The 11,044-nt window shown below is 42.3% G+C and overlaps 1 protein-coding gene across 1 annotated transcript; it reads left to right on the top strand.

Annotated features, from left to right (window-relative positions):
• Positions 1-1,001: 1,001 nt before the first annotated feature.
• Positions 1,002-11,034, top strand: LOC114042809 (acyl-coenzyme A thioesterase THEM5-like). The gene is made up of 6 exons (XM_027861536.1): positions 1,002-1,214; positions 3,004-3,205; positions 7,293-7,431; positions 8,217-8,327; positions 9,055-9,179; positions 10,884-11,034. Exons 1-6 carry the CDS (start codon positions 1,065-1,067, stop codon positions 10,934-10,936), a joined length of 780 nt encoding a protein of 259 aa, XP_027717337.1. The 5' UTR covers positions 1,002-1,064; the 3' UTR covers positions 10,937-11,034.
• Positions 11,035-11,044: the final 10 nt, after the last annotated feature.

An 11,044-nucleotide genomic window follows, 5' to 3' on the forward strand; every position in this document is an offset into this window, starting at 1 on the left:
CCCATGGGGGTCCCCAGTCACTGACGAGTGCCTACCTGCTAGGGTAACAGAAAAAGAAGGCACATTGCCAGCAATAGCCTCACAATTTTACATCACTTTACCCCTATATCTACTGTGACTGCGCAGTAGAAACTGTTTCCAACTATGATCATGAGAACTCATATCTAACACCCAGCAAGTAGAGATTGTTACAGCTATGGATCCTGGGAAGAAAACTCTAAGAAAGAATAACAAAAAATCCACTTCACACACACTAAAATTCACCTTCCTTACAATATGTATATATATAATATATGTATTGTATATATACAATATGTATATATATGTATGTACATATGTATATATACAATATGTGTATATATATGTACATATGTATATATACAATATGTATATATATGTACATATGTATATATACAATATGTATATATATGTATGTGTGTGTATATGTATGTAGTACTTAGATATACTACTAGACGACATTCTGGAAAAGCCAGAATCTTATTCCAGTCCAGAGCAGTACAGAAGCCTACGAGAGGCACTCAGGTTGGGAAATTGAAGGGCAAGTTGGCCTGGAGAACAATCCTTGCCCTTCCTGAAAACTGACAGGATGAGAGAAAACTTGGGAAAATAATTGTACCTACATACCTAGGCAACTCCTCCAAGTCTGCAGCTCGAATTAAATTCACCTAGGATGATGCTAGCCTAGAACCTTCCCAGAACTCTGGGGTATGGGGCATGGAGCAAGCTTATGCCCTCTAAGAATTGTTGCATCACTTGAGGTTTTTCTCCAAAAGGCACTGGAACGATGTACTTCAGGGAGAGTGCCCAGTGCTGTTCGCTACGCACTGTATCAAACAAGACTGCATGCTTCCCTGATGAAATCCATGCTCTCTGCAGCGGAAACTTTTGTCTTGCTGCTGAAGGTTTTGGCAGGAGTTTCACTTGGCTGGGAAGTGATTACATTAGCAATCCCACTGATAAAATCTGAGTCTCCTCTCCAGAGCCTCTTTGCTGAAGGTCTTTCAGATTCCAAGCCAGCAGACAAGCACACCCGTGTCAGGACTATGATGAGCAGAAGCCTCTGGCTGGTGCCACAGTTTGGCCCCTCTAGGGGCCTTCTCGGAACCCCAAGCTTCAGGCCCCTGAGTGTCCTGCACAGATACACTCCCAAGCTAGTTCTCCGAACAAGCTTCAGCTCATCCACAGACAGCCTGGTAAGTACTGAGTACTGGGCTCTTTTTATAAAGCTCCCCCTAAGCGTGTGAACAGCTCAGACATAGTGGGATAGGTACCTTAGAATTCACTCACCCTTGGTTTTCCCTACAAGTTACAACTGACAGGCAATGTGATATAATGCTAAGAACACTAGCCTTGAAGTCAGGAGAGTTTGAATCCCAGCTCTAATATTTATTAGCTATTTTATTGGACAAACCATTTCTTCTTTCTGACCCTCAGTTTTCTCATCTGTTAAATAAGGAGTTTGGTCCCCTCTCAGCTCTAAATCTGAGATCTTTAATGAATGGTTGTTGACTGACTGATAGCTCCCTTCAAGGCTCAGCTTAAGGGCTACCTTTCCTGATTCCTCTAGATATTAGTACCCTCAGCACAGAAATCGTTTTGTGTAACATGTGAAAATCATGTCTATGTATACCGTATTGACTTACCTCTGTTCTGTTCTCTGTTGCGTCTCCTCTGAAGAATAAAAGCTCATTGGGGGCAGGGACTATCTTACTTTTATATTTGTATCCTCATCTTAGTGCCTGGCACATAGTAGGCATTTAATAAAGACTTTTTTTTAAAAAATAAAAGTTTCTTGATCAATTGAGACAATAAATAAAAATTGAGCCTGTGAATAAATAGTATAGTGCAAAGAACATTGGACTGAATTCTAGCTTTGGCTCTGCAACTGACTCAATGTATGACCTGGGACAAGTCAACTGACCTCTCCGGGCCTCGGTTTCCTCATCTGTAACATGAGGAGGTTGGCTTAGATAATACTAAGGAGCTAACGTTTCTATAGCTCTCTTGGGTTTACAGAGCACTCATTTGATCCTCACAACAACCCTGTGAAGTAGGGGCTATTATTATCTTCATTTTATAATTGAGGAAACTGAGGCTGGGAGAGGTTGGGACTTACCCAGGGTTACAAAGTTAATAAGAGTCTGAGGCTGGATTTGAACTCAGGTCTTCCCAACTCCAGGCCCAGTACTCTAGTTCTAACATTCTATGATAAGGGAAAAGAAAGCCGGCACTTAAGAGGTCTTGAGTTTATTTCAAAGGGAGAATTCTGATTTTTATATTTTTCATGATCCTTGGCATGGGAAGGTCATGGGGCTATTACTGACCCGAACTAGCATCTGATCAGCAAAGTGAAAAGTACAGACATGTGACCCAGCTTACGCCCTTGTTGTTGGGGACACATGCATGGTTAGATGTGTACACACTGTTCCAAGCCCCTGGCTTTGGATCCATTTTGCAGAGGAAACTTTCATTGCAAAGGGAGTTACTCCACCTCCCAGGAAGGGCCACTCAGTAATAAAATAAGCGGGGAGCCAGAACTAAGCAGAGAGATCCCCCCTGAAGCTAGAATGGCGATAACCTTTAGGAAAGTGGAGGTTGAGTGATTGCATTTCTCCCTGTCCTGACAAAGCTATATTCTTTTTCCCAGAGGGCAACTGGGCCCTTGACCCAAGTCCAGTATCTAGAGTCGCTAGGATGTGTTAGAAAAAGAACTATGTGGAGAGGTTCAACTAGGTTCAAACATTGCCTCTGCACTGAAACTCTCAGACCTTCAGTTTCCTTATCTGCAAAATGGGTGGAAGCTGACCTTTCTAAATCTAGGATTCTATAAACTGTATAGATTTCTGGTACTTTTCTGGGAGCAGAGAAGCCAAAGAAATTAGCCCGGAAATTGATTCTTCTAAGTGACCCCACCTCCAAGGCATCTATCTGCCTGGTTTTCTCCCGGAAGATTGTGCTACTCTGAAATTAAATTCTTTCTAGATTTCCAGGTTCTGTCCAAAGAATACAAACCTGAAGGATTATGCCCTTCCCAACGCCAGTTGGAACCCTGAGATGACGCGCTTGTACAAGGAGTATCTAGAAAAGACAAAGGATGGGGACTGGATCAAACTTCCTTCCTTCAAGAGCAATAGTGACCACATCAGAGGGTTGAAGATCCCAGGTGAATTTAGAGCCACATCAGGTAAGTCCTGACTTCCTTCATGCCTCCTCCCAACATACACACACACACACACACACACACACACACACACACACACCCTCACTATTCAGGAATAATACACTACTATTCCCTCAGAGACTTATAGAGGTGATCTCAGCCCTTCACCAATTCCATACCTCCATTCAGAACTTTACTTAAACTATCTGAGGCCAAGAAACTGTGCTAGTTTTAAAAGCTTCTTGGAAAAGAGAAAGTCAATCTCACTTCCAAGATTGAACAAGAGCACTGTTCTTTGAATTGAAAGATTTAGATTTAAGTCCTGGCTCCCACATGATGATGACGAGGATGATGAGGATTATGACAATGATGATAGCTAACATTTATGAGGTGCTTTAAAATCTATAAAATACCTTATGTATGTAATCTTGTTTGATTCTCACAGCAAACTTAGGATGTAGGCACTATTAAAATCCTCATTTTTACAGATGAGGAAAGTGAGGCTGGTACAGGTAAATGACTTCCCCAAGGTCACACTAGAGGCAGGCTTCCTGATTGCTAATCCAGTACACTACCTAGCTGATTATGTGACCCAGACCAAATCACTAAATCTCTCTGGCCTTAAGTTTCCCCCTATGTAAGATAAGGGTACCAATACTTGCCCTACTAGACAAGCCTCTTGATTTATCTTCCCCTGCCCTCCATTTTCCTCCTCTTTAAAATGAAGAAATTGAACTAGATAACCCCTAAAACGGCAGCTAGGTAGTGCAGTGGATAGAGTGCCGGGCCTAGAGTCAGGAAGATTCATGTTCTTAAGCTCAAATCCAGCCTCAGATGCTTACTAGCTGTGTGACCCTGGGCAAGTCACTTAACCCTGTTTGCCTCAATTTCCTCATCTGTCAAATGAGCTGGAGAAGGAAATGGCAAACCACTCCAGTATCCTTGCCAAGAAAATCCCACAAAGGGTTGCACTGAACAACTGAAAAATGCCTGAAAACCAGCAACAAAAAGTGCTTATCGGCTCTAACACCCTAAGGCCCACCTCAGAGTTATGTTAGAACAGAGCTTTCTAAACTTTAAAGTACTTTGCAAATGTGACCTGTGTTTAGATTAAAGATTCTACTACCTTCAAACTAATCTAAATTCTTTATATTTTAGCTCTAGGTTAGTCAATAACTTTTTCAAAGGTCTCAGGCACCAAGCATAAAAGAAATGCCACATTTTTTTTCCTCTCAAAAAAGAGAACAGCCCAAAGAGTCCCTCCTTAGCCTTCAGGTAAGCATGTGCCTGCAAGAACTGCTTCTCATCCTCAGTACAAGCAAGGCATCATTCTGTTCCTTAACGTCATCCACTCCTTAACCAAATTTACCTCTCTCCTCACGCTGTGTGAAATCCTCCTACTTAAAGCTGCTCCCCTCACATTATGTCACATTATGGTGCCCAGTAGACTGCTGCTACCTTACACTTACATCTTTAGGATTAGAAATTGTTTGACAAGGGGGTAGAAAAGAGAAAAGCATTTATCGAGTACATACTATGTGCCAGGCACTGTGCTAAGCATTTTACAAATATTATTTCATTTGATCCTCACAACAACACTGGGAAGTACATGCTATTACTATCCCCATTTTATAATCGAAGAAACTAAGCCAGCAGAGTTGTGACTTGCCTAGGATCACATAGCTAGTAAAAGTCTGAGACCCGATTTGAATTTAGGTCTCCCCAGCCCAGGCCCACTGCTCTATCCACCATGCTGCCTCGCTACCCATGTCCTTGCAACAATCCACTTGGGGTAAGTGGTTTGTACTGGTATAAACTTTTTATGGCAGGGAGAGAGGCATCATGACATAGTAAATAGACACTGAACTTGGAGTCTAGATTTGGATACAAATTCCATTTTGGTTATTTATTAGCTGTCAAAACCTGGCCACTCGGTCAATCCAAAAGCATTTATTAAGCACCAACTAAGTACCAGGTTCTAGGTGCTAGGAATACAAAACCAAAAATTAAACAGTCCCTGCCCTCACAAAGTTTCTATCAGGAGAGACGATATGTATATATAAAAATACACAAAATAACTACGAACTAGTTTGGGGATGGAGAGCACACATAGCTGGGGGGGTGGAGTTCAAGAAGGGCTCCAAGTTAAAAGATACACTTCAACTAAGCCTTGAAGAAAGTGAGTATTACATGAGGCAAAGGAGAAGAGGGAGGGAATATGCTCCAGATACTGGGGGGGGGGGGGGGGGGGGGGGGGAAGGGAGAAGAGTCAGTACAAAGACACAGAGATAAAAGGAGTGTTATGCATGAAGAGTAGTAAGAAGGCCAATGTAACCAGACCACGATGTTCAGGAAGAGCAATAATGTGTAACAAGGCTAGAAACACAGACCGGGGCCAGGCTTTGAAAAGCTTTAATGCCAATCAAAGTAGTTTACATTTGATCCTAGGGACGATAAGGAGACACTAGAATATATGGATTGAGGGAGTGACGCAGTCAGACCTAAACTTAGAGAAAAATCACTTTGGCATCTGTGTGGAGGATGGGTTGAGGCAAAGAGACACATTAGGACACCATTGTGGTAATCCAGTGAGAGGTGAATGAGGGCATGATCTAAAATGATGAGGGCTTGATCTAGAATGATGAGAGCCTGACCTAGAGCAGTGGTGGAGCTGGTCTAGAAAGATGAGGGGTTGATCTAGAATGGTGGCTTTATTACTGAAAAGAAGTTGGATTTGAGACATATTGTGGATGTAGGAACAAGGTTTGACAACTGATTAGATTTGTGGGGTGAAGGAGAGGGAAGAATTGAGGATGACCTCTTTCGTGCCTCAGACAGTTCCCTTGTTTTTATCTACTAAGTGGTAGACCAGTTGCTAGTCATCAGTGAAATCACAGATTCTTTGAATATTTGCAGGTGACAAATGAGAAAATCAAGGCTCAGGGAGATTAGTTAAAACACTTGCACCAGATCACACAGCTTTCAAGCAGCCAAGTTCTTAAAATTTAGATTATTAGAATTAGAAGGGACTTTCCAATCCCTTCATTTTACAAATAAAGAATCTGAATTATTTTTTTAAACAATAAACAACTAAAGAAAGTTTTTGTAACTTTCTCAAAATCACAAAGCAATGCAATGTCAAAATATGGACTAGAACCTGGGTTTCCTGAGTCCAGTCCAACGCACCCCCCTCTGCTTGAACCAAGTTCTTCCTGTCTACAAGTTGGGTGTATCTTCTACTAACCAAGGCAATGAGTAGGTCCTCAGCAATTACTTGTTGAATATGGGTTGTTTTTCATTCATCCCTTCTGAGTGATGCTCCTTTATAAACCTTTTGACACCTCTTTCCTTACATGTATTTCATTTGCTCCCATCAGACTGAGAGTTCTGGGTGTTGAGCCTCAGTTTCCCCTACCAGACTAGAGGTCCCATGGACAATGGCCATTCCCCAAGCCCCTATCAATGTTCTGAGGGTTCTTTCCATCATAAAATGGTAAGAGGAGACCATGGTATAATATTGGCAACTACATTGGCTTTAGAGTACAAGGACCTGGATTCAACTCTTAGCTGTCACCTGCACAATCTTGGGTAAATTACTTAACTTCTCTAGACTAGATGATTTCTAAATTCTTCTCCAGCCCTCAATTCTATAATCCAAGGAGCTTATCAAGGTCACAGATCATGTTCTCCTGTCAGCCTGGAGTTCACAGGGTAAGGGCCAAGTATTTTTCAAATCTTCCTCCAGGATCTACACACATATAGAACAAAGGCTCTTAAACTTTCTTGTGTCTCATAGCTATCTTTTGCAATCTGATGAAGTCTATGGGTTCATTCTGAGAATTATTTTTTAAATTCATAATTGGAAGAAATTCTAAATTTCAGTTAGAAGTTATCACAAATAAAGATGTAATTTATTTTCCATACAAGTTCACAGACCCCTGAAATCTCTCCATGGACCCCTTGGGGGGGTAGACCTCCACTTAAGAGCCCCTGATGTAGAATATCAATGCATATGATGAACGACTGAATCCCATTTCTCTCCCCCTATGCTCACAGAAATATCTTTTTTTTTAATTTTCTCTGTGTCTCTTTCACATTTCCCCTCTCTCAGACAAAGAAGACTACCGCATTTTTACCAGGTGCATTGAAAAGGAAGGACAAGGTTATGAGTATGTCATTTTTTTCCACCCATCCAAGAAGAAGTCAGTCTGTCTGTTCCAGCCAGGTCCCTACCTGGAAGGCGCTCCAAGGTAAGGGGATGAGTAGGAGTAAGTAATTACACCATTCTTAGTTGTTTTTGAGGACAGGCTGGTTCAATGGAGACAAAAGAGGTACTCCTCTGACTTATGGGGCCAAGAAGTCAGTCAACATTCATTCAGCAAACACTTTATACAAAATATGAGTCTAGAGGCCACAGCTCTTGAGCAATTGAGTGGCAAAGTGGTTAGAATAGAATCAGGAAGCCCTGAATCTAAATCCAGCCCCACTACTTACTAGCTATGTGTCCTTGGGCAAGTCACTTAAATCTCTGTTTGCCTCAGTTTCCTCAAAAGTAAAATAGGAATAATAATAGCATTAACTTTACAAGGTTGTTGTGAGGATTAAATGAAATAATATTAATAAAGCACTTTAGCATAGTGCCTGACACATAGAAAAAAAGAGGCTGCATATTGTATATTAAAAAGATATTCTCACGTGAAGAAATTCAGAAACCAGGTAAAGAAAGCATCATAGAGAGAGATTTTTTTAATCAAGACAATATTTGTGCATCTTTCGTCATGTAGCACCTCTCCCATTCTCCGTGATTTTTCAAGGAAAATTGATGATAAACCATCAACCATTCCTATCAATTTTTTTCAGTACCCTGGGATGTGTTTTTATCATCCCCTCACTTAACTTTGGTTTTAACTCTCTGTTAACCAATTTTGTTCTGGACAAGGCAGATGGTAGAGACTAGAAAGGTAGGTTCATGAGGAAGTTGTGGAGAGAAGGTTTGACTCTAACTTCAACTAATTTCTTCCCATCCCCTACTCAGATTTACTCATGGTGGAGCTTTAGCTGCCTTGGTGGACGAGATATTTTCTAAAACTGCATACTTATCAGGTCATGGGCTGTTAACTCTAAGCCTCAACATCAAATTTAAAAAGTAAGTACCAACCCTTGGGTAAGAAAGGAGAGGGTATTGTGGTCTGTCCATTTGTCTTTTCATCCTTAGCTTGATACCGGGGGTGCTTAAAAAAGCAACAATGTATAGTAGAAAGAGAGTGAGATTTGGCTCTGCCATTTGATACTCATGTGACCTTGGGAAAGTCACCTAATGTCTCTGAGGCCCTCAATATCTTCAGCTATAAATTGAGGGAGTTGAACCTGAAGATCTCTAAAGTTCATTCCAGTCCAATCCATATGGTCCATTTTAAGTCTGGCATTGACCTTGACCTTGGACAAATCGCTCTGCTAAGCCTCAGATCCCAAAACTGTGAAATAAGGATAATAACACATGTATGACTACCTTCACAGTAAGGGAAGGACTTTGTCAAATACTATGTAAATGAGAGTTATTGGAGGAAAGTGGGGAGAGACCAACTTGGGGCAATCATTTGCTCCCTTAAAAGACAGAATCGGTCTGAAGACATTCCAGGAACAAGAAGACAGGTTGGTAAAATTGGGAAGGAGAAGGTCACTTGAGGGAAGATCTTCAAGGCTAGTTGGAAGCATCAAGCGGAGAGACAGGAAGGCTCTGACTGGTCCCAAAAGATCTCTCTGTCCTAAAGAATCAAGTCCTTGACTTTTAAGTGCAGCCCCATCTAGGGCCTGGGGAACTTAGGACAGGAGGCCCTGGAAGAGAAGGCACTGACCTTTACCTCCATTCCCAGCATAATCCCCGTGAACTCTGTGGCCCTGCTGAAAGTGGAAGTAGAAAAGATAGAGGACCAGAAGATTTTCCTATCCTGCATCGCCCAGAGCCCTGACCAGCAGGTGCTTTTTGCCAAGGCTTCAGGTAATTGTTTTAGAGGGCACATGAAGGAAGACAGGAAAGCCAGGAGATGGGTCAAGGAATGAGGTCCCATGTTGGGTGCCAGACAAATAGCCTTCCTTCCTATTTTTCACCTCCCTCCTCTTTGGGAACTGAGCTAGAGGGAGTAAGGGGTCTACAGAGCCTGCAAACAGTCTGGAGTGTCTTATATGGAGGTTGGAAACTAGGCAGGGTCACTGAGGCATAAAGCCTTTCTAGGGTTCTTTCCATGTTGTACAACTCAGAAGAATCTATCAGGGACAGGGGACCATATGAAGAAAAGGACTCTCCCTCTAGAAGAAGAGAGGGGGCTGAGAGACCCTGAAGGAGAGGGAGGCTACGGGGGGACACTGATAGAGAGGAGGCCATGGGGTAGGTATGGCAGGCAGGCTGCTAGATTGGGGGTTGGAAGACATCCTGAGTGTGACTCTGGTCTCTGCCACTCACCACCCATGGGACCTTGAGCAAACCACTTAACAGTTCTCATCCTTGACGGTCTCATATCAAGCTCCTCAGACATGACCTTGTGATCCTAAGGAAGGGATTGGGGAGACAATGGGGCAGGCATTCCTAAGGTCAACATTATCCTCAACTGCTTGTCCCACATAACTGACAGTCAGCTGACAAATCTTGTCATTTCTCCCTACACAACATCTCTCCCATGCATATAATTGCTGGGGACATAAAGACAAGAGTGAAAACACCCCTGGCCTCAGGTTGCTTACATTCTTTCTTTTTTTTTTTTTCAGCAAAAAAAAAAACAACCCTGTTTATCCAAATTGTAGCAAAATAGAAATTAGAAAAAGTGCACATAGAAGAATATCTACCAGTTAATACAGAGTGGAGGAGCTCTCCCACTGGGAGAGAGATAACTCAGCTCAGCCAGGAGAGAGTCCCAGATTAAGGGGCTTCTATTCTAAAAGGCAAGAACAGGGACCTTAGAGTCCAACCACTTCACTTTACAGAGGGGGAAACAGAGGTGAGAAAGTGAAGTGATTTGTCTAAAATCACAGAATGAGGCAGACCGAGAAGCAGGTCTAGAGCTGAGCTCTTTCCTCATCTCCATCTCCTGGCTTTCCTGGCTTCCTTCATGTGCCCTCTAAAATACCCCCTTTACAGGAAGCTTTGCCCCATCCCTCTTGATTCTAGTGCCTTCCCTCAGTTGATTATCTCTGGTTTATCCTGTTTGTAGCTTGTTTAAATGTGATTGTTTCCTTGTCGTCTCCCCCATTAGGACTGTGAACTCCTTGAGGGTAGGGATCCTCTTTTACCTTTCTTTGTATCAGCACAGTGCCTGGCACATAGTAGGTGCTTAATAAATACTTATTGACTGATTCCCCGGTCCACGTCTTTTACCGGCCAAAGCAAACAAATTTTCTTTCCAGGGGTAGGCTGATCTTAAAATGGGTTTTTATTCCTTGACCTCAGCCTGATAAGTCCCTTCTAGCTCTGACATTCTATGAGTTTCTAAGGACAGAACACACAGATAGATATGTTTGAGGGTTGGGGAGGGATTCTATGATGATTATATTGATGGTGATAATGATGATGATGTTGGGGGCAGATTTAGAAATTCCAGTCTGGAATCAGAGTTTGTTCATGGACCTTGGAAACAATAAACAGACTGTGTTGAAAATAGAATCCAAATGGCTGGCCCAGCACTGACTTGCTTTCTCATCTCTGTTTCAGGAGTTTTCCTTCAGCTGGAATTGGAAGAGGAGAATAACAGTAGCCAGTCCTAAGGTGTCCTTATGTGCTACCTACCCACTACTCAACTGAGGACACTGATATGCCTTGCAAGAGAGAGAGAGAGAGAGAGAGAGAGAGAGAGAGAGAGAGAGAGAGAGAGA

Source organism: Vombatus ursinus, unplaced genomic scaffold (genome assembly GCF_900497805.2).
Source record: "Vombatus ursinus unplaced genomic scaffold, bare-nosed wombat genome assembly UNPS02014768.1, whole genome shotgun sequence".
NCBI lineage: Eukaryota > Metazoa > Chordata > Mammalia > Diprotodontia > Vombatidae > Vombatus > Vombatus ursinus.

Excerpts from the sequence above, each read along its gene's own strand:
- LOC114042809 (XM_027861536.1), top strand. The coding sequence starts at position 1,065 with ATGATGAGCAGAAGCCTCTGGCTGGTGCCACAGTTTGGCCCCTCTAGG. Across the intron at positions 1,215-3,003 it reads GCTCATCCACAGACAGCCTG|ATTTCCAGGTTCTGTCCAAA; the intron begins GTAAGTACTGAG and ends AATTCTTTCTAG. Across the intron at positions 3,206-7,292 it reads TGAATTTAGAGCCACATCAG|ACAAAGAAGACTACCGCATT; the intron begins GTAAGTCCTGAC and ends CCCCTCTCTCAG.